General features: G+C 40.5%; 1 protein-coding gene across 1 annotated transcript; it reads left to right on the top strand.

Annotated features, from left to right (window-relative positions):
* The first annotated feature begins 470 nt into the window (after nt 1–470).
* Nucleotides 471–22,602, top strand: dhx36 (DEAH (Asp-Glu-Ala-His) box polypeptide 36). The gene is made up of 26 exons (XM_018702227.2): nt 471–1,044; nt 2,204–2,361; nt 2,537–2,650; nt 2,809–3,031; nt 3,650–3,688; nt 3,871–4,041; nt 4,134–4,213; nt 7,181–7,255; nt 8,109–8,275; nt 8,355–8,436; nt 8,540–8,680; nt 10,098–10,203; nt 13,268–13,355; nt 14,391–14,446; nt 14,579–14,643; nt 15,222–15,365; nt 15,783–15,900; nt 16,971–17,069; nt 17,940–18,113; nt 18,267–18,353; nt 18,448–18,531; nt 18,700–18,799; nt 18,952–19,042; nt 20,168–20,288; nt 21,749–21,901; nt 21,987–22,602. Exons 1-26 carry the CDS (start codon nt 775–777, stop codon nt 22,218–22,220), a joined length of 3,240 nt encoding a protein of 1,079 aa, XP_018557743.1. The 5' UTR covers nt 471–774; the 3' UTR covers nt 22,221–22,602.
* The last annotated feature ends 222 nt before the right edge of the window (nt 22,603–22,824 follow it).

Genomic DNA, 22,824 nt, shown 5'->3' with positions numbered 1-22,824 from the left:
TAGTTTGATTAACTAAGTTCATTTGCTGATCAAGCAGGCATTACAACACAGTTGCGTAATAAGATAAACCAGCGCAACATGTCATGAAAATCCATCAACAGAACACCTACACCAACCAGGCTTCTGTCCTGTAACATAGCCATTTCACAATGTTCACACAAGTTCATACAACATTTTCTGTTTTAATCACTGACAAATACATGCAAGAGCATTGTCATGTTGTTTGTGGAACCAAATTTAAATACTTTATATGCTAAATGTTAAATGAGTATTTTTAAAAATGTTATTTACATGTAAAATGTTATTGTAAGAGTAGTAAAAAAATTGAGTAAAAAGTAGAAAACGGTTAAGTACAGAGGGTATTTAACCTTATAAATTCATCATTTAAATGCAAGTACACGTGTGTGCGTGTGTCATGCGGAGTGTCGACCACTAAAAGAGCTGTACGTCATTATAAGGCAACACTGACGTCAATAGTGTGCGCCATGCCGGATAGAAACAAGCTAGTAGGCTAACGAGGTGCTATATGTTGACAGCAGCATCTCAGTGTAGCTGGTGTTTTTTTTTGTGAATTAGTGGGTCGGGATTTAAGTTTCACGTGTAGACATTAAGTAATTAAAAACTACATGTGTTTAGTGTCATATTTTTAACTTAAGTGTCTAGTCTAAAAATCCATCCGGCACAGCTTGTAGCTAAGTAACGTAACGGCAGTTAGCATCATAGTTACTGGTTAACGGGTATTTGCTACCAGCGCGGCTTGTCTGTAACGCCGGTATGAGTTATAGGTATGGTGGTGGTGGAGGTGGAGGTGGAGGTGGAAGAAGAGGCAGAAGAGGAGGTCGAGGCTACAGAGATGGGAGCGGAGAAAGGAGGGGCAGAGGAGGAGATGGAGGAGGTTTCAGAGGGCATAGTTCCGACTTTGACCAGGACAGTGGAGGAGGTGGAAATCAGGACCGTCATCCTCCGCACCTGAAGGGCCGTGAGATTGGTCTGTGGTACGCAAGATACGGAGCCGTGAGGAGGAAACAGGCTGACCGTAGATCGGTATGGATTGTGTTTGGGTGCAATGCTCTTTTCACACTGTGGTGAGCGGTGCAGGTTGTCTGCAGTTTTTCAGTCTGTTAGCAGTGGTGAAAAGTACAAAGAAAGTACATTTACAACTTGTACTTGCACTGTGCCTGAGTACTTCCATTTTCTGTTACTTTATACTTCTGCTTTACTACATCTGATGCATACATTGTACTTTTCATTCCACTTCATTATTTATTTTAACAATAAACAGCATCTGATGAGTTTATACAAATACAACACAACGCTGAAGAGTTGTGACCTGGGTTGTGACATCTTCAAAATCAGTGTCTAACTGGGGCTCCTTGTCATATTTACAATTTATGTGAGAGACTAAACTTCCCACACGGTTTCATTAATTCATTAAAAAAAAATATAAATACAGATTTGTGTATCAGACCATTGTTTTTCTTCTTTCCCCTCCAATGAATCATGTCATGACCCCTTAGATTTATCTTGTGACTCCTACTACAACAGCTACAACAGTAAGATGCTACTTGCGCATTGATGCATCAGTATGATAATGTCAGACAGAATCATTGGCCAGTAAAAGCACACTTTTACTACAAAGGAGTATTTTTGCTCGTAATAGTTTTGTGCTTCCACTTGTATGTTTTAAAGTACTTTACAGAACTTAGTACAGAACTTGACAGAGTATGGTAAGTAGAGCACCTGAATACTTCTTCCGCCACTCTTACAAACAGATCTTGGACTTCAGCACTGATACGAGAGATACAACAGTCACAGAGAAGGTGACCTTTCCTTCCTCATTGAGTTATTAACTTTTGCCAGGAAACAGGTCTGTGCTTTGACTGCAGAGTGTGGGGCAGAGGCTGATTTAATTGGAAAATGGTTCAGAGCACAAAGTCCTCTGAGTGTGCAGGGTTGTGAACACTGATGGGCAAAATCCTGCACAGAGGTGGGAAGCCACCCAGATAGTGAGACATCTTGTCTCTTGGTAAATTTAGTGGGTAGGCTATGAAACTATAAACTATATGCAGAAATGGCCAAACTTGGAATAATGACAGAAGCACTTAAAATTTTGTGGGATAATAGTGTGATTCATTCAGATAAAATTAAAACCAAGCTCTGTAGGGTTATGGCTGAACTTTCCCCTTTCCATGTCTGTGTGCAGCGGGCGGTGGTTCAGATGGACGAGGCCAGAGAGCAGCACATTACCAAGCTGCTTAACTCTGTCCAGAGTGACCAGCCTAGTACAGGGAGAGACAGCAGGGACGGAAGAGCCTCTACATCTGGCAACTGGCAGACGGAAGCCAAAAGCAGTGGTCATTGGTAAGAACAGCTCGAATAGCTTTTTCACTTGAGATTTGTACAGTGTTGTTTTTATCTGACAGTAAAGAAAAAAGGGAAAGCCAGATAGGACTAAAATGCCAGGAGAGTTAGTCATTTTTCCAGCTGTGACTGTAAGTAAGATGCTTTTTAACATATTTATGACCTGTGTGTGTAGTTACTTTGATGGGGATCTGCCTGAAGAGGAGAAACATATTATTGAGGTCAAATCTGAAGAAGAAGAGGAAGAAGTTTGTTCAGTTCAAAGGACATCATCCCACAAATCTCAACGGTAATCACATCAGATGCAAGCTAAGAAAGACATGACTTGCTCTAAAAATATAGTTCAGTATTTAATGGTGTCCCATACCACAGTCACAGAAGAACCAGTATTGTATCTGCTGGTCCACCATATTGCAAATATTGACACACTTTAATGTTTTTGTTTAGTTACTTTACTCAGGTAGTTGCTAAAGATGAACCCCCAGACAACTGGGATGAAGAAGAGCAGCAGCAGCCGCAGCTGCAGCAGGAGGAGAAAGAGAAACTGAGAAGGAAAGACAAGGATCTGGAGTTCTTATTTCAGGAAGTTGTCAGAGACAATTCACTAGATGACTACTTAAAGAGAGATCTGCAGAACAAGAAATCTGATCCAAAGTACAAAGAAATGTTGGTGAGTATAATCATTAGTTTTAAGTTTGATAAATACAGTGATAAAAGTTAAGACTTTGATGCTAATTGAATTTTTTTTAGATAATATGATATGATCTAAGTTGCATGATGATTTGTGTGGAGTTACTAAAACAAAATAACTGGAGATGATGTGGGAATGATAGCATCTGTGTTTAATAATTAATAACACATGCCAGTTTTGCAAGAATATGTTGACAACTCTGTGATTTACAGGTGGACAGATGTTTATGTTTATAGATCTAAATAGTTTAGTATAAAACCTGGAGCAGAATAAGGCTGGGCCTTGTGGTTAATCAGTCTCTCAGTAATTATAGTAATCTCAAAATGCTCCTTATATATGCAAAATAATGTTACACATTTTATTAGACTGACACAGTGTCACTATATTGCCATGTCATATTATTCAGCTGAGTAAATATTGAGGAATGACTGATCTGTTGTCAAGCTACTAGACACAATCTGTGTTGATTAGAACTATGTAGCTCTGTGGATGCGCTAAATCTGTACCCTTTGTCATGTTACACAGATGGAACATCTGCTCTTGATTTTATTGATCTCATTTAGTATTATGAAATGTTTCCTTATTTTTTGTTTTCAGAAATTCAGGGAAAAATTACCATCTTATGGGAAAAAAGAGGTAAGTTTTTGACTACCTACACTGTTAAAGCATATACTCTCCTTCTTATCATGAATTGCACCATTTCCACTAAAACTGAATTTGTTTCTTTGCTTTTTTTTTCTAATTTGAAAATAACTGTCCTCTACTATCACCCTTCCCCCCTCCTTAACCCATTATCTCTTCACTTTCTCTCATCTCAGGAGCTGGTAGAGCTGATCAACTCTAACCGTGTCCTGGTTGTGAGTGGGGAGACAGGGTGTGGAAAGACCACTCAGGTCACCCAGTTCATCCTAGATGACTACATTAACAGAGGCATGGGCTCGTTGTGCCGAGTGGTCTGCACGCAGCCTCGTCGCATCAGTGCCATCTCGGTATGTGCTCTGCTGGCTTTTTCAGGTCTGACTGTGTTGGATTGTATGTTGTTGTTGCTCTTCAATGTTTTTGTGTGTGTGCCTTCTCTCAGGTAGCAGAGCGTGTAGCAGCAGAGAGGGCAGAAAGTGTAGGCAATGGAAATTCTTGTGGTTACCAAATCCGCCTACAGAGGTAAGAAAGTCTTTACAAACATTTGTTGATGCATAAATTTGAAGCAATGTGTGTTTAATTACCACTCAGCATTTGGTTTAATGGTTAACAAAACCAACAGAAAAGTCAGATTTCAGCATTAAGAAAGTGACATCTGACTTTTTGAACTGCAGAGTCACCACTGCGTGGGTTGCTGGTAAGATTGTTCCAACTAGCACAGAGACTCTTTCTCTGTGTCTTTCTTTGCGGCTTTCAGACTTCTGAATTGGGGCCAACTTTTCAGATGTTTGTTAGTGGATTTGAAAAAAGGCTAGTGTTGCTTTCCTGCATGGCTTGTCATTCCAAAGTTGTGCTATTAACAGTGATGTGGTGGCCTCCACTGAAGATTATGTTCTGTTAATTGTTGTCAGAACAAAAGATAATGTACCTCTAAATGTTAATTGTTCTTGCGTATACATGCCTACACATTAATGTGAATTATATAGGGCGGCTGTGGCTTAGTCGTCCACCAATCAGAAGGTCGGTGGTTCGATTCCCGGCTCCTCCAGTCTGCATGCCGAAGTATCCTTGGGCAAGATACTGAACCCCAAATTGCCTCCGATGTGTGTGTTTCACATCGGTGTGTGAATGTGTGTGAATGTGTTTAGAAAGCACATTAAATATAGAATATGTGCTGTATGAATGTGTGTGAATGGGGTGAATGTGATCTGTAGTGTAAAGCGCTTTGAGTGGTCGAAAAGACTAGAAAAGCGCTATATAAGTACAGTCCATTTACATTATATATGGCTGATTCATGTATTAAGACTTGCGTTTTGTTTTCACAGAGAGTTTCTTGATGGAAGGGCTAAATTAAGATGGATAAAGGGAAAATGTGGAATGAATGAGCCACAGGAAATTTGCTTCTTTTTTTAAGGACAGCAGGTATAAGGATTTGTAGATGGCAATGGAGATTTGAGACCACGCACACAGGAGAGATGCACAAAGCTAGGGGGAAAAGGCACTTGAACGGTACACAGACCAAGCGAGCAGAGAGTTGAAGGGCACAAGAGGGTGCAGCAATCTAAAGTGAATAATACATATACAATAGAGGAGGGAGTATGAGAGTATGAGAGAGGATGAGATAGATGCAGTGAGATAAGACGAAAAGAGGCAATTCAGATGTGGTATGAAGGAAGACTGACATGGGAATTAGAAGTAAAAGGACAGACAGAGAAAAATGATTACTGACCGGCAAAGAAATGGCACAAGTAACAAGGTGAATTTAAGAGCATTTTCCACATCTTCTAAATCTCTACACGTGGTGCAGTTTTTTTCTGTAGTTGCATGAAATTACAGCAGTTGTGATTCATAGCAGACCATATGGGAGAAAAACAGTAACTAAAACAATGTTTTGTGTCAAAGAACTTAAATAAAGTCAAGCCAATTTAGAATGGCATCTTTTTGAGCTGTGTCCTTACTGCTGTGCTGTCACTGCCTTCTGTCACTTCAGAAAAACTGGCAATTTGTACCTCAAGCTTTGTTAATCTTCTATTGATGCACCATCTCCCCCACATACCAACTGATATAAAAAGTACTGCACCCTTTACTTTTCTTATGTTGGTCTCTCAGTAGGTAACCAACTTCTGTGGCCAGAACACATTTAATCTATTCTTTGCCAATTTCAGTTACATTTACAGGGAACCAGTGTATTTGTCTACACAGCTCAGTCAGTAGTCATTGCATTAAATGTGTTCCTCCTCATGCCGGTGTAATGATGGATGGTTGTAATAAACATGAAGTATGAAACTGTTTAAAGTAACCAAATTAATCAGATTCATAATAATCTCTCTCAACCATGAGATTTTAAAATTGAGATGGTAGAGAATTTGTATTTGGATGTTCAGGAAACATTGCCTCATAGATTACAAGAACTCATTTTTATGTTAATTGTGCTGAATAAACACCTAACTGTATGGAAGAGAGTCCCTGTGATGCAACATATTTGCAAGTTTGTGCTAACGTGTAGCATATTGCTATATTAATTTGTGATTAATCAAAAAACCTTTTGCCAGGTAATATAGTGATATAGAAAAACTGCACACAGTGCACAGAGAGCGGGAAGAATGGGGAGTTATTAGAGACCCAGCAGCTCCTATTTGCCCTGAGGCCCCTGGCAAGCTTTTCCTCTGTGGTTTCTTTTAGTTTTATAATAGTATAAATTATATAACTGGTGATCTTCTCTTTTTATCAGTATGGTCTAATTAGGCCCATTGTTTACTTGTTTCACTGCTTCGGTTTAAATGTTAATATTGTGTGTTGATGTTGTGAAGTACTTTGCAACCCTGTTTCAAAAAGGGCTCCATGAAAAATAAATTTTATTGTTATTAGTGTTATTTCTCTTGTGATTAGTCAAAGTTCCAACGGAAATATACACTTACGTCAATTATGTAACAAAGCCTTTAATGTGGTTCAGTTGATGTAATTTATTTTTCCATGTGTCGTAAGAGAGGCGGTTTCTGCTTTGTTTGGGATTATAATAAATGAGAAGTTATTTCATGATTCATTTCATTACTGCCTTAAGAGTCAGGGAAAGATGATAATGTGAACACATAAAAAGTGAATATTATAACCAATTCCATTACTTATTAGATTACATTTTCTGTATCAGTGAGGTTTTATACCAATATCAAGTCTCAGTTTTATGTGCATTTCTGTTTACCTGCTGAGCAGATATTGCTACTGTGAAGTGATGTTTCAGCAAGCAACTTAAAAAAAGCAAAGAAAAAAAGAGAAAGAACTGTGTTTGGAATTCTGAAATGGAAAAGGAAGGTGGAAGTATATGAAAGACAATGGAGTCTTTAACAGTAGCAAGCAAATGAAGAAAAATCAAACAAAGAAACTCATCATGGCAACCTTTCTGTTTACTTTATACTAGTCTTAAAGTCTTGTGTCATTTGGGAAATTTAAAGTCTTTTTTTCTTTTCTTTTTTTTCTCCTCCTGTGCTTTAGCCGGTTACCACGGAGACAAGGTTCGGTCCTGTACTGTACAACAGGCATTATTCTTCAGTGGCTTCACTCAGACCCGTGAGTCTCCCCCAGATCCCTGCTTCCTCATCCCCATCACATCCCCTCCCAGCTCTCTTCTTCTTCTTCTTCTTCTCTGCTTTTTCTCTCAGTGTCTCTGTTCCAGCTGTCCTTCCTCCACTCTTGTATTCCCTTTGTGTCACTCTGCTTTATCCCCATTGATTTGTGGTTGACTCTACTGTCTGTGGAAGAAGCATTAGTATTGGTCCCCATTCTCATAGGCACACACACATATACACACACAGCTTCTGTTGACTCATCCTTGCATGCGCATCCTTGCATTCTGAATGTCTTCAGAAAAACCACACAGACTAAGTGACGGTGCAGCTTTCTTGTTGTCTTGCTTCATGCTCTTTCAGAATTGGCACGACTCTAGTGAGTCATTTGAGGACCACAGTTGTCTGACAAAATGCTGCAACTTTTTGTGATTAAGGTATATTTACATAGCAGCTGGCTTACAAGATGACAGTCTGTACAGGCTGCAGCTATGTCTATACCTGCCAGTTTTGGTGTGACTATTTGTCTCCATCCACCACGTTAGTGATGCATTAACCTTGTCAGACCACCTCAATTGTTTTGGTTAAATTCTAGTTTAAATATGAGGAAAGTGTTTTTGCCAAAAATTCAGGCAGTGACCAATCTCTTCAGACAGAAATGGGTGTGGCCTCTAATCAAAATATGACTTGAACCAAGAAAGCAAAAACCAATTTGACAAATAACGCTAAAGACACAATCTTCTTGAGGAGGTAGAAAACTTAGTCATACACAGGCCATATAATTGTCATTTATCAGGCCTAGTGAGGACATGCAGATAGACTTAAAACTTTCCCTGTCTTTTTTTCCCTTCTGTCAGATTGTTGTCCAGTGTCAGTCACTTGGTTCTGGATGAGATCCATGAGAGGAACCTGCAATCAGATGTTTTGCTCATAATCGTGAAGGACCTACTCAAGCTTCGAGACGACCTCAAGATCATCCTCATGAGTGCCACGCTCAACGCAGAGAAGTTTTCTAAATATTTTGGTATGCAACCCACAAAATTCAGTTGAATTGGTTTGGATTGTTCCTGCTTTTCGTCTAATCCTTCCCCTCCTCCCTTCAGACAACTGTCCAATGATCCACATCCCCGGTTTGACGTTCCCAGTGGAAGAGTTCCTACTTGAGGACATTGTAGAAATGACCAGGCAGGACAACACTACTTCCAAACACACACATACAAATAGAAATGGAACTACTATGTGCCTTTTGTTTTTTTTTTTTATAAGCTGGTTGGTGTCTCTCTGCCAGGTATCATCCCCAGAATCAGGACCGTCGCTCCTCATGGAAGAGAGGCTTTTGGCAGGGTCGCAACTCCAGACCTGAGAAGGAGGAGAAAGAGGCTGAATATAAGGAGAGCTGGCCTTGCTATGCACGCACGCTCCGGGGCAGGTGAGTTGGTGAGATCAGCAGGGTGGTTAAATTGGCAGATCGTAACCATGTTTGAATAAATAACTCCCAGCTCTGCTTGAGATTCCTCCTCTCAGTAACACTGAACAAACATTTTTCTTCATTTAGTACAACTGTTTGCAGTGCAGCCCCTGATCCTCTGTGTCACAAAGCGAATGCGTGAGAATGCAAACACGATTACCTCTGATGCGCTGTACCTGTAGAGAGTGTATTTAAACACAACATTGCCTGAACATGCAACGTTACAATCTTACTATGTGGCAGCACTACAGTAGTCAGTGGGCGGAACTCCAGGCAGAATTAGAGATCACCTCCTACATTGCATGCACCTACGCTGCCGTCCTACGCTGTATGGTGCAGTATGTAGGTGCAGTAACTCGTTGATGCCAAAGTATAAATCGGACTGGAGTGGCAAATGTAAGGAAGGGCCCATTTAGCACTTCATGGTTGTGAAAAGAAAAGTAGAGGTTCATAATTTTTTTGTGGACCTGTCCCTCAAACTATTATTTTGAAGGTACTGTGCAAAGCAACTGCAAACTTTAAAAAATGTTGTTTTATAACTTTAATTTTCATTATTTTTACTTTGTTGTTAGTGTTGTGTGTTTTGACATTGGTTTTGCCATTTTTTTGCTGTCTTTCCTTTTTATATTTGAAAAATTTATTTAAAAAAAAACTGCAACTGTGACTTCAGTTCACTTAACATCCAACCTAGCATGAAACCAAACGGAAAGCTTGTTTGTGCTCTACGCTGACTGAGCAGCAGCTCACCTGAAAAATGACACCAGTTTTACTATGCATCACATTCACAAAAATGAAAACTGAAAACACTCATTTGGTTTTGTATTGAGTCCTGGCTGAAATGCCCATGACATATAAATATCTGTTTTTCATTATTCGGACTAAGTTGCTTGGACTTTTTATGTTGAACAAAGCAAGGACCACAATCATCCTTCACAGACATCAACAATCAACCATTCTCTCAGCTCTTATGAGCTCATTAATGACCTGTCAATCTCACATTGAAGGCGAAGTTTCCATATCTGGAAACTTTGATGTCTGCGACAAACTAATTTGCAACAGTTCAAACCAGAGCATCAAAGCCAGGAAATAAAGCTGATATATGTTAAAACATAATAATTTTGACACAATGATGTCGAGACCATGAATACAAAACTAAAAAAAAATTGTCGATATGAGCAAACACTATTTATTGTTTTTGTGTAAAAACATATTAAAATCATGCAGAATTTGCCATAAATCCATTACACAGCATCGGGAGAAAAACATGTGTAAATGTATAAATCTCATGTAGCCATAACCCAGGTGTGACAGCCAAAGAGACAAGTAAGGAAACAGCTTGCTATTTATTGGTTGGTTGTCTGTGTCCTGTGTTTTACAGATACTCTGACAACACCATTGAGACACTGGAGATGTTGGACAATGATGACAAAATCGACCTGGAACTGGTCATGGCACTGATCCATCATATTGTGCGCTATGAGGAGGTGAGTTTAAACTTGGGTGTCTGGTTTCAGGGCAGGCAAAATTCTAGTGTCTGAAATAAGATTTTTAATATTTAGGTACATTTGTACTACTTGACTTTTAAATGGGATTCCAGGTAACTTGTTATGCATCTGAGCAGTCTGAAACCCTAGACTGCTTTTGTCATTGAAACTTCAAGATCTGGGTTTTTAAACATTTTGATCATAGACAGGCAGACACAGGAGTAGTCCCAGTGGAGGATGGGTTCAGATCAGATAAAAAATCATAACAAAAGGAGAGAAGTACAGTATATTCCTAGGTGGAGCAGATGGAAGGAACAGGAAGACTAGCTTTCAAACACCGCAACATTAGATCTGAGGAAATAACACAGATCCTGGCAGCAGTTCTGTGCTAATGAGTGATCGAACAGATGCGCTCCCAACGCGCGTTCATTCCCTTTTTTCTCTTTCCAGTTCTTGTTAAACTTCCTCCGTTTTATTTCGGTTTTTTCAGTGCTCAGTTCAGACTTGGGTAATGTGAAATATAATGTCAGCTAAGCCAGTTGAAATTGCTCTGTTTTGTAAATGTTTACATTTTTCAGTGTCACCCATTTCTTTCTATCCACATCAGGATTTGGAAGTGCAGACAAAATTTGAGCAGAATCCATCAAAAAAATGAGAATATAGTCACTATTTCAGTAAAGTCAGTGTTCAAATATGAATTGGCAGCAGGTTTGGTGTATTTTTTCAGCTGCTTCTAGTCAGAGTTGTGCAGGTCAGTGCCAACATGTGTGAGAACAGACCTGCACAGTGGAGCAGAATATCACAAATAATACCATTCAGTGCAGCCTACTGTCACTATTAAGAGGAGAATAATGAGGGTGTGGGCAACTTGCTCTCACTTTTCCTGCATTTTTCCAAGTGGAACTAGTTTAATATATTTATGGTTAGTTTGTGGCTGTGTTTATCTAAAAGTGTTTACAAGAGAGCAGAACAAAGAGACAGGCCCAGAATGAGGAGTGACTAACTCACATAGACAGAATTATTATCCCTTCCCATATGAAGCTGCATTTCATCAGCCACGGCCACCCTGAGTCAGTCGACCAGCTGATTTGCCGTGGCATTGTCAAACAGCTGAGAGGGAACCGCCTGATCTTCCGTGACGGCGTTCTGAACCGAGAATGGGGGCTGTCTGCCAGGCTTTCAACTGTGATGATTGGTTAATTATGTTGCAGGGGTCTGTGATTAGACACCTAGGGGGTTGACATGCAGGCAATAATGAATGCCTGCTGGGAGCGACTATGTGTGCACGCATGTGGGTGGTTTGGTGTGTGTGTATGTGCTAAATAGTAGGCCAACATGACAGAGCTTATTGTACTGTTACTTGATTTTTAGTTGGAATTAATCAGAGCCTCTGTCTGTACTGCGTGTGTGTGAATATGCGTTTCTGTCAGGTTGTAAGTAGGCACACCGCCTGCATCGCTCTGCTCCTGTGTGTCTCTTTCACACATGTACACATGCACAGACATTAACACACACATACAGTCCCATGTGGGTGCCAGTGGTTGAGCACTGGTACTAATAATTAGCTTTAATTAAAAGGCAAGGGTGCTCAGGGCCCAGGAGCTACTTTTTATGTCTTTCCTCATCTCATCTCAGGAGATGAATAGCAGAATCCTTTTTAAAGACAGTGGTTATTTTGGCTTAATATTATCCTGGGAATCATTTTTGTTTAAATTTAAGGTCTTTGATGTTGTAAAATAGCATTTCTACTGATGATGGATTTTTCTTAGGTTCCAGAAGTGCAGGGCCTCTAAATTATCATTAGCTTGTAGTTAATATATGTGCTATAAAATGTAACTTAAAACAAATATGCCTTAATATTAATCTCTGACTTTTTCATCCTGGTGAATAGAAGCTACTCTAGACTGCTTTGTACAATCTGATCTGCATGTGTGTGTTTCATAAACTGCAACCTTCATCGTTTGTGTCAAAGATTAGTCACATATTTTTTTTTATCAACTTTCCAGACACTATTGCGCTTTCGTTTATAACTCTGGTTATGTGAGAGGTCTTACAGTTCTAGAGCCGGGTACCAAACATCACTAGTTTTTGAGTACTGCCTGAAATGTGTTTGTAATGTGAGTTTTAAAAACTGCCAACATTTGCATCAAAATCCTGGCTGGGTTGAGTTTACCTATTCTTCTTTGATCAGATGCATCAGGAAGATGATTCAGCTCCTCATGTAGGAGATTAATGACTGCACACATATTTATGTGTGTTAAGTTCTTGAATGGCTTACTTTTGTCTCAACAGGTTTAGAGAAAAGCATTTATATTCCTATATCAAAGTGGTTTTGGTTGGTGGCTATCATCTGCTGCAACCTGTATGTTTCTTTTAAATATGCTGTCACTCTAATTTGATTTATTATATTATTCTCTGTATCCTATTTTGTGCTGGCTACAAGAACAGAATTGCTCCTCATTAGTCATTAAAGGTTATTCTTTTTTAACCACTGTAGCAGAACTGTATGTAATGTCTTTATGGTTGACAGGCCTGACACCGACTGTAGATTAAGTGATCAGCCATTGTCAGACAGTGCTGGAGTACTGGAGTACCCCCAACCCTATTAGCCACCATCATCTGTCATCCTGCTGATGTTTTCTCAGCTTGCATGCATTTCTGTGTGTTTATTTCCCAGGTGACTGATTGCTTTTCTTTCTTTTTTTTTCCCTACTTTGGGAGAATCAAATCTGTCCCTGTGGTAATGTGAAGCAGAGGATGCCCTAGAGTGGGAAGATGTTGTTGTCATAATGATGTTGGCAGTGAGTGTCAGGGACTATTGTGTGGCTGAATGTGGAGGTTGGGAGCTCAGGGCAAGTCTCCATCTGCCTCGGTTCAGCTCCTCCAAGGACACGGGCACCTTGTTCACTTGGCTCAGCCGTTGCTGAGGCTCCCCTGGCTAATGGCTGTTGGTTTCTGTTGGCAGTTTGTTTCTTCTTCTTGTTTTTTTTTTTTCTATTTAAGCCCTGCTGGTTTTTGTGTGTGTCTCAGCTGTTAAGTGTTGTGTCATGTCTTTGTCTGACAGGAAGGAGCAATCTTGGTGTTCCTGCCTGGCTGGGACAACATCAGCAGCCTCAATGACCTGCTAATGGCTCAGCCGATGTTCAGATCAGGTACACACACATAGTAACACACATCTACAGAGTATGTGACATGGATATAAGTATAGGAATTAGTCATATATGACTGTAAATTGAGTGTCTTCAGGCTCTAGATTGCTGGTCTGTCAATACAAGCAAACAGAATTGTGAATTTTAAGTATTTGCACACACAACATTTAATACACTAAATAAATAATTGATTAATCAAGAAACAACTGAACAGACTAATCTTGGTTTGCAAATGATTATTTTCATTTTTGATTAATCGATTTGTTGATCAGAAATGAAAAAGTGTGTTTTAGAAAACTGTGATGTTTTCATTATTATTTTACATTTTATAGACCTAGCAAATAATTGATTAATCATGAAAATATTATGTAGGTTAATTGAAAATATTCATTAATTACAGCCCTAGATGTGTGATATGTGTTATCCTCCACATACATATACTGGTAATGGACCTTGCATTGAAATTTTGAAATGAACTCTTTTTGATGAGGAGGAGGGGTATATGTAATGTAGAGATGTTTTTCATAAGGTAATAGAACTTTTTGTGGAAAAAGGACTTTTTTTTTGTTTTTTGTATGTCCCCAAAAATACTTGATTGCAGAGAATCTTTAAACTTTCAATATGTTTTTAATTAATAATAAGTGTTTTTTTAATTATTATTTAACAACAGCCTTGATTATGTGATTGCCATCCACCATGAATCAGATTTGATTAGGTGAGATTCTGATGCTGTGTGTGTAGAGTGATTGCTCTGGTGTATCAAATCATAAACATAAGTAAACTCTGACCAATCACAGGCATTTAATTTGAGCACACTTTGATTAACCAGTCTCTGATTTCTTAACTGTTACAAAAGCAACCTTCACATATAATGTCTTTTCTTTGTAGAGCTGCAGTAAATGTGTAATAATGGTGGTAAAGTAACATATTCTCAATATTTACCAGGATGTCCACGGTTATATTTTTAGACACGCGCTAGGATGTGTTTGCAAATGGTGCTCTGTTTGAGCATTTCTTTTGTGTCCTGTTGTCTTTCAGATCGGTTCGTTATCATCCCGTTGCACTCCCTCATGCCCACCGTTAATCAGACACAGGTCAGCATTCTCCTATTACTCTCTTTGTCCATCTCTCTGACTGAGTCTGTCTCTGTGTCTGCCGATTGTCCTGCCTTATTCCCTTTTCAATATCTGAAAAGTCCAGTCTCATCTTTCCCTCTCACTCCTCAGGTGTTCAAAAGGCCTCCTCCCGGAGTTAGAAAGATTGTGATCGCTACTAATATAGCTGAGACCAGGTAAGTGTGAGCATGCACATGTTGTTTGGCTTGGCCAGCCTTTGTACTTACCCCCTTTTGAAAAAGTTTTTTTGGCTGTTACTTTCTGGTAAGATTAGAGGAAGAAAAAAAAGTGATGACACTTATTCAGTCATATTCAGTGATGTGTGTGTGTTTTGTATACAAGAGTAATGTAGTAGGTCCCAGTCATTAATGGAAACAGCAGATTCTGGGCTAATTAGCATACATTTCTTGGATCGATAACTAATACTGTCAAATTGGCTTGGATGGAGCACACTGAGTCTCTGACAGGCAAGTTATGTAGTGTTAATGCATTCACAGAGCCAGGCACGCACACAAACTGAGCAAATTAAGACGCTGTCTGCACTCCCGTCACATCCTTCCACTAAATATAGACTCTAAACCTACCAAAGGGCTAAGTTTTATTTTTACTTCTGAATGTGTGTGTATGTGAGTCTTAGCTAAGCACTCATGACAGACTCCTTTTGAAGTGTTTTTTCTTTCTGTCTGATTTGATTTTTATTCCATCCCCCTTTTTCTTTCTCTCCCTCTTTTTCTCTCTCCACTCTTCGTCACAGCATCACCATAGATGATGTTGTGTACGTGATAGATGGGGGGAAGATTAAGGAAACCAACTTTGACACCAACAACAACATCAGCACAATGACGGCCGAGTGGGTTAGCCTGGCCAATGCCAAACAGAGGAAAGGACGTGCCGGCAGGTATGTCTGTGTTTGTCTGCACACAGGGCTTTTTATAGACAATTTTATAATGAGGGCACGCTGCATATTAGTGCCTCTGGGTATGCGATACTAATCTGGGAGGATTATTTTTCCTTCTATTTGTCATCTCAGCTCCCCGGCAGTCTTCCCCATCAGCCCACTCCTTCCTGCCTTCCCATCTGTAAACACTGAGAAAGGCTGAGTCTAGTCACTCCCAGGTTGTTTCCAGTCTCTGACTCGAGACGTCTGCTCTGTTAGCTAGCTCTGACATCAAAGTGGAGCAAGGCCCAATTAGCAGGAGCTGCTTACTGTGTGCAGTTTCATCCCTTTGATTTTAAATTAAGCCCTTGTCACAGAACTGATAACACATAACCTTTTTTTTCTCTCCCAACTCTCTCCACCTTTGTCAATATACAGAGTGTGTCCAGGGAAGTGCTATCATCTGTACAATGGTCTTAGGGCCAGCCTGCTGGACGCCTATCAATTACCCGAAATCATGAGGACACCACTGGAGGAGCTCTGCCTGCAGATCAAGGTTGTGTATGTGGAGAGAAAGGGTGACACAGACTGATGGACAGAGACAAGTAGGTGTTGGCATGGGAGTTGAGATGAGGACAAGATTGGGGGGGCGGGGGGCAGAGCAGAGCAGAGCTGCTGTTTTTGGGCTTCCACTGAATTACAGCCTCTCCTGCCTAATGAGAACTAGGGATGAACATCCTGGGCTGACTCATGCCCCTTGCTCTGAAGCTCTTTCTCTCTCTCTTTTTGCAGACAACATAATCACTCCTCTTCTGAGCCTCGTTCTCTTACATGATCAGTCGCTTTCTTCTTTGGTTGCGTACTATTTTTTTTCCCTCCTGTTTTTTGCTTTCTCTTTTTAAATCCTCATACTCCACTCAGACATATTTTAACCCATGCTAATGGAACATTAAGCCAAAGTTCACTCAGATCTAGTGTTTGTGATGATTGTTCTCACCATTGGGTTTATTGGATATGCATATGAGTGTGTATATCTTCCACTAGTTCAGTTGGATACATTTGAGTATGTGTGTAATGTGGTGTTTGAAGCTCGTGGGTGAGAGGCGGACTAATGCATCAGACTGTCCTTAAAGTGAGAGGAAAACTGACAACATGCTAACCCTGAGCAGACTCTCAAATGCATAAACACTCCACCACCACCCTATTAGTCAGACACAGAAATGTGGCCGCTTCCTTACTCTTGAGTTTGCTACATGTAGGTGTTTGGTGTATTTAAAAATCACTTTTTGATGTGGCAGTGAATACACATTTACAGAATGTGGATATTCATACAATCAGGTCTTATCACATTGGTTCTGTGCTCAGCCCAGCACTTAGAGAAGTGAGTTGCTTTGTCACATATATCTTGTCAACAGCAATATGCGCAAACCATGCGTTGTGTAGTATGTAGACCTTGGTATATCTATGTATTGCACACAATTCAGTGTTTGCCACACATAGATGCTAATTCCCTTCTCTTTTTCTCAGGGACAAATTCCCTCAGAAAAAGAGAGGAGAATTTAATGTTAGGATTATGACACGCTTTTGTTTATCAGTGTGTAATGTAATGTGATGTGTGCTGCCTAGATATTGAAGCTTGGATATATAGCTCGATTCCTGGAGAAAGCCCTGGACCCTCCCACGGACCAGGCTGTCAGTCTAGCCATCAAGAACCTGGTAGACCTGGTAAGATATATATATATATATATATATATATATATATATATTTTTTTTTTTTTTTTTTTTTTAATTAAAGATAGGGTAAGAATAAACCAGGAACAGTTAAGCTTGCCATTTTTTTCATGATCGGATTGTCTGTTGATAACTTTCAGTTATTCTTTTGCTGCATGAAATGTCAAAAAAGGGTTTGAAAAAAAAAAACACTCCTCACAATCTCCTAAAATCCAGGTTATTGTCTTCAAATAACCTGCTTTGTTCAATCAGTTGTCCAGAACCTAAAAAATTATTTTTGCTTGAAACACAACTAAAACCATCTATCTGTAATGCCAGCAACAGAAGTACAATAGACATTTGGAAAACAGTAGTATTTTAGGAAGAGAAACAGTCCCTTGACCTGAGCTTGTGTTTTCAAGGTGTCCTGTCTGGAAGCATTATCTATGAATCTGCTTGTCCCAAGGATGTTAGTTTTGTATTTTAGCCTCTAGTGGAGGAGGAGAGGAACACAGAAATCAGTACTTATTACATGGGTTAAGAAGATAAAACATGACCAGTATTTCTTACTAACAAGGATAAAACACTATGAAAATAAATTGAGGAAGCAGTACTTGGATCTCACTGTTTTAAAAAAAAAAAAAAACCTCAGCAATTGCTCCTAAAAGCATACAGAAGACTTAATTAGCTTGTCGACTTGTTGAAAAGCAACACCAACGCATATTGACTGGTCTTCTGAGAGAACCATGCCTTTATTAACATGTTGCCATGTTAATAAAGGCTTTTTACTTTTCTCTGTTTTTACAAAACAGTGCCTTTTGAATATGCCTAAACATGTGCATTTTATTTGTTTGACAATGTTATCTTGTCTCTTGTCTGTGTCAGAATGCCCTAGACTGTTCAGAGAATCTGACAGCGCTGGGTTTCCACCTGGCTCGTCTGCCTGTGGAGCCACACATTGGCAAACTCATCCTGTTTGGAGCTCTGTTGGGCTGCCTCGACCCCGTGCTCACCATCGCTGCCTCGCTCAGCTTCAAAGACCCTTTCTTCATACCCCTGGTAGGGCACTGAGTCCACAGAAGTGAAAGCTTACATCGGCAGTGACACACACACACACACATTTCAACACATTGCTGCAGTTTAACGTTGGATATTTTCACTGCAAAGTAAGCCTCAAAGAGTTTGACTCTTTTGTATCTGTCCCTTTCTCAGGGTAAAGAGAAGATGGCAGACATGAGGAGAAAGACCCTGTCCAGAAACTCCAAGAGTGACCACCTCACTATTGTCAATGCCTTTCAGGTAAAACAACCCACATCTGTCATCTCTTGTCTTTCATCTCTGTCTTCTGTATGAATGGATGCTTGTCTGAAATTATCATCCATTGATTGTATAGGGCTGGGAGGAAGCAAAACAGCGTGGTGCCAGGTATGAGAGGGAGTACTGCTGGGACAACTTCCTGTCTGCCAATACACTCCAGGTGAGCCAGGCTGATTGCGAGTGCTGTGCTGAGCTCTACACTGAAGTGCTTTGAAAATCAAACCAGGGGTAGTGCATGATTACATTTTTAGAGTTTGACTTCTGTCTGGGCAGTTAAGGGCATGCAGCCTTTTTATTTTTAGAAGTAATTTATCCTTTTATCATTCAGATGCTGCACAACATGAAGGGTCAGTTTGCTGAACATCTGATGCATGCAGGCTTTGTCAGCAGCAAGGACCCCAGAGATCCCAAATCTAATGTCAACTCAGGTAAGTAAGTTTTTTTCGGCTGTGATTCAGCTGCCAGAACACGTTCATTTTTATGAATCTTAAAACCAGGAGCTGTAATAAAATATGCTATGTGACATGTAAAAGTTGCAGTGCTCATTTGTTCTTTCTCCAACTCTCACTTCCTTCCTCAGACAATGAGAAGTTAATCAAAGCAGTGATTGTAGCCGGTCTGTACCCTAAGGTGGCCATGATCAGACCATCTCACAGCAAAAAGAGGCCTGGGTGAGTCTGTCAATTCAAAGAGGGAGATGAGCAATGACAGACAGGAAAAGGCTGCACAGCACAAGATAGAGAAGTGCACAATCATTCTTATTGATCTGTGGGCAGAAAAATGGCCTTCACACCGTGATATCTCATCAGACCTCTTAGGTAAGAGTTCTCTAAGGGTCCTGTGACAATTACCTGAGGCTGCGCAGAGACCATGTTAGGAAGAACTGTCAAAAACTGAGGCACTTTTGCATCTGAAGATCAATGCAGTCATCACAAAACTGCCCTCAGGCGGCTGTCATAGGCAGCGGCTGTGACCTGTGTGCAAAAGACAGACACACACAACAGGGGGGCAGACACACTCTCACACAGTTGGGCCTGTCAGTTTTGTTTGTCTGTCTCTATGACAGCTTTAGACCCAGCTGCACAGTGAAATTGCCAGGGTCATTTCCTCTGCATAAGTAATTTACAACAGTTGTGATGCCAAGCCAGTCATAAGCTTTCGTATGTCCATACCACAGCTCTACGGTGTTTAATGAATTCATCTCTCGATGAAGCACTTTTTGTTTTCTTTTGCTGCTAAATCAGGCCGCTGTCTGGTACAAGCAGCTTGTTCCCTGCAGACAAGCAGTCAGTTTTGTCTGGCTGACACCTATGGCTGACACGCAGGTGTTTGGAACGCAGTGTTACTTTCATGTTAGAGATGATTTGCAGACTGCAGCACAATTTGTCTTTGGTACGTTTTGTGCCTAAATGGCAGGAGGCATTCTTTTGTGTATCGTATTAATAAGCCAAAAGCATCTGAAGGGTTGTTTCTGATTGATTTTTACAACATTTATTGTGGTAATGAAACATTTTCACACAATTTGGGCAACTGCATGTGCACACAAACACACGCACACAGAATAGACGTGCAGATATGAAAATTGTACAAAATCTCTGTACAGCATTGAAACACACAAAAAAAGTATTGCACCAATTAAACTTTGTTGGACTCCCGAAGGACAGTTTAGAAAAATGTCAAAATTGATGCAGCAGAAACAGAATTATTGTCTTTTTTATATTAAACACTTTCTGTTTTTTTTTGTCAAAACCTGGCAGCTGCACATACACTCTAACACTTTCTCACATCTTTCTCAGGGTTAAAGTGTACACCCAGGCTGATGGGAAAGTGTGTATCCACCCGAAATCTGTCAACGCCGAGGAGACTGAGTTCAACTACACATGGCTCATCTACCACCTCAAGATGAGAACGAGCAGTGTGAGTGGGCAAGGGGACACGGGGACGCTCTATGCTGTGTTTTAACACTGTGTGTATGAATGTTGTGGATTTTTTTTAAAAAACATTTGAGTGTGTGTTGCTGTGTGCCTCTTTGATTATGTATGTGTCCCCCTGAAGGGTGCATGTGAGTGGAAAGAAGGACCAGTGGTTAAAGGTTGGCAGCGGTGCCACGCCAGCTTTACACTGAATGAATATTTAATTAAAACGTTGCCTTTCAACTCTCAAAGGCTCTTGTGCTTCAAAGCTTCCAGTCACAATGTAAGATGTGGTGGTGGGGGGTGGGGAGGTGAGCAAAACGGTCAATGTGGCTCCCTGACTACCGCCCTCACTCCTGTCCCTTTTTTTTTTTTTTTTTAACCCTTCTTCACACACCCATTTTCCCCTCCCTTCCATCTATCTCTCTTTGTTCTTTCTGTACTGCCTCTCTTTGTGAATGGTACTATTCTGCTGAAAAACACCTTTCATGTCCTCTCTGATTTCAGCCTTTGCCTTTTGTCTCTCACTTCCCTGCCTACGTCTTTATGAAGAGAAGTGTTTTGCTGGATTTCATCATCATTATTGCCCCGATTAAATTTTTTGTAAGCGGTTTTGTATAAAAGGCACTGCTTTTGTGTCTGTTTTAAGAGTAAGGTATTCTGAGAGCACAAGATTGTCAAGGTCATTTGTTTACTGAGAAAGAGGAGGAAGTAGAAGACCAGGGCCGTAGAAAGCAGGAAAGAAAAGTGAGGGATGACGTTAAACTTTATCTCCTCTGACGCACTTGCCCCTGGTGGTCCATTACATTACACATTCATGGGGCAAATGCAGTTGTTCCTGCTCTCTCCTTGTCCCCCCCCACCCAACACCTTTCTCTACCTCTCTCTGACGTTAATTTTCAACACTTCCGCCTTTTACCTTCAAAGCTGTAATAGGTTTTGTTTGACCTCAGTCTGCTGCTTATGTAGTCTCTTGTAGCTTTTGACCTTAAAGCCTAGTGGTTTTTGAGTGTGTGCATACAGATCAGTGTATTACACAGAGTATCACCTCTACTTTCTGTCTGCAGTATTCTGAATTTTCAGTAAGTTGTTTAAAACATTTACTTACTTTGGCATTTGTTAAGGAAAACTCATTTTGGGCATCAACAGTCAAACTATTCTACATAAGCAGCTGTCAGTTTAGCACAGGGAGGAAAATGGATGGAAAAGAGTGAGAGAGATTCACATTAGAGAGATTCACAGACAGGGCAAGATGACATTTCTCCTAACACTGGAGGCACCAAAACACATTTCAAACTCGCACAGCCTCTCTTCACTAATGGGACACTTTCAGCCCACACCACAGAATAGCTGTCGGGCACCGTGTGTCATAATGATGCCGTTCCTCGTCGCTGAGTGTGTTAGCGCGTTCGTTGTAATGCTCCTGTCGTTGCATGTTAGTGACACCTCTCTGTCTCTCCTCAGATCTTCCTCTATGACTGCACCGAGGTGTCCCCATTCTCGCTGCTGTTTTTCGGAGGAGACATCACCATCCAGAAGGACGAAGACCAGGAGACCATTGCAGTGGACCGGTGGATCGTCTTCAGATCCCCAGCACGCATCGCTCACCTTGTCAAGGTAAACAAGGGACGCACTTGCATGAATTCATCTCAGTTGTGATGAGATTCATTTTACGAACCCCTCTTTCCTGCCTTTCCCACAGAGTTTAAAGAAAGAGCTGGATTCTCTACTGGAGGAGAAAATTCGTAACCCAGCTCCTGTGGACTGGCAAAACCGTCAGTCCAAAGACTGTGCTGTGATCACAGCCATCATAGACCTCATCACCACCCAGGAGAAGCCTGCAGGCAGCACTAAAGGCCATGGCAGAACGTGGGCGTCTGCCCCGAGAGGGCAACACATTTACTTCAATGACGAGGATGATGATGACGATGATTAGAAGTGGCCAGGATTTTGGCCGGCTGTGAAAAAAGGAGAAGCGATTGACTGTACGCATGGATGCAGAGGTTAGTTTGGATATTTATGATAACCAGCTGGGCTACTTGATGGTGCTGCTTTGTTGAAATATTAGTGCTCCCTAGGTACTCCTGAAGGTCAAACACAGGACGCAAGAGTACTGGAAAATGTTATGCACTTGAATGACATTATTATTACTTTGGAGGGGGGGTGTTGCCTGTTTGGTCATTATTTTGCAAGGACCAATCCATGTTCAAGTAGCTGTTGTTTAGTTTGTACATTTTTGGTTTGGAGAAGTCATGTCCCTTGTACTTTAGCAATGTCACCTAATGGACTGCGCAATAAAGAAAGGATGTACCATAAAAGGCCTCACTTACCTTCATCTACCTTAAGGCTAAAATTTTAAATGAACAATTCTTCAAAAATCTTTTTTGAAAGGAGAGCATAACAAACATCATTTATTCTGAGCGTTGAATCACTAATATCACCTAGGGATTTTTGGTTGGAATGAACACCTGCGTAGCAGTTAACATTCAGCAGCACACAGCCCATATCTCATAAAGCACTACTGGCCTGAGGATTTATGC

The sequence above is a fragment of the Lates calcarifer genome, linkage group LG21, assembly GCF_001640805.2.
Source record: "Lates calcarifer isolate ASB-BC8 linkage group LG21, TLL_Latcal_v3, whole genome shotgun sequence".
NCBI lineage: Eukaryota > Metazoa > Chordata > Actinopteri > Centropomidae > Lates > Lates calcarifer.
This window is presented reverse-complemented; position numbering and strand designations above follow the sequence as displayed.

What these genes read in the sequence shown, in the direction of transcription:
- dhx36 (XM_018702227.2), top strand. Translation starts at nt 775, where the DNA reads ATGAGTTATAGGTATGGTGGTGGTGGAGGTGGAGGTGGAGGTGGAAGA. An exon ending in GCACGCACGCTCCGGGGCAG is followed by an intron (nt 8,681 to 10,097) that starts GTGAGTTGGTGA and finishes TGTGTTTTACAG; the next exon opens with ATACTCTGACAACACCATTG. An exon ending in CACAGCAAAAAGAGGCCTGG is followed by an intron (nt 19,043 to 20,167) that starts GTGAGTCTGTCA and finishes CATCTTTCTCAG; the next exon opens with GGTTAAAGTGTACACCCAGG.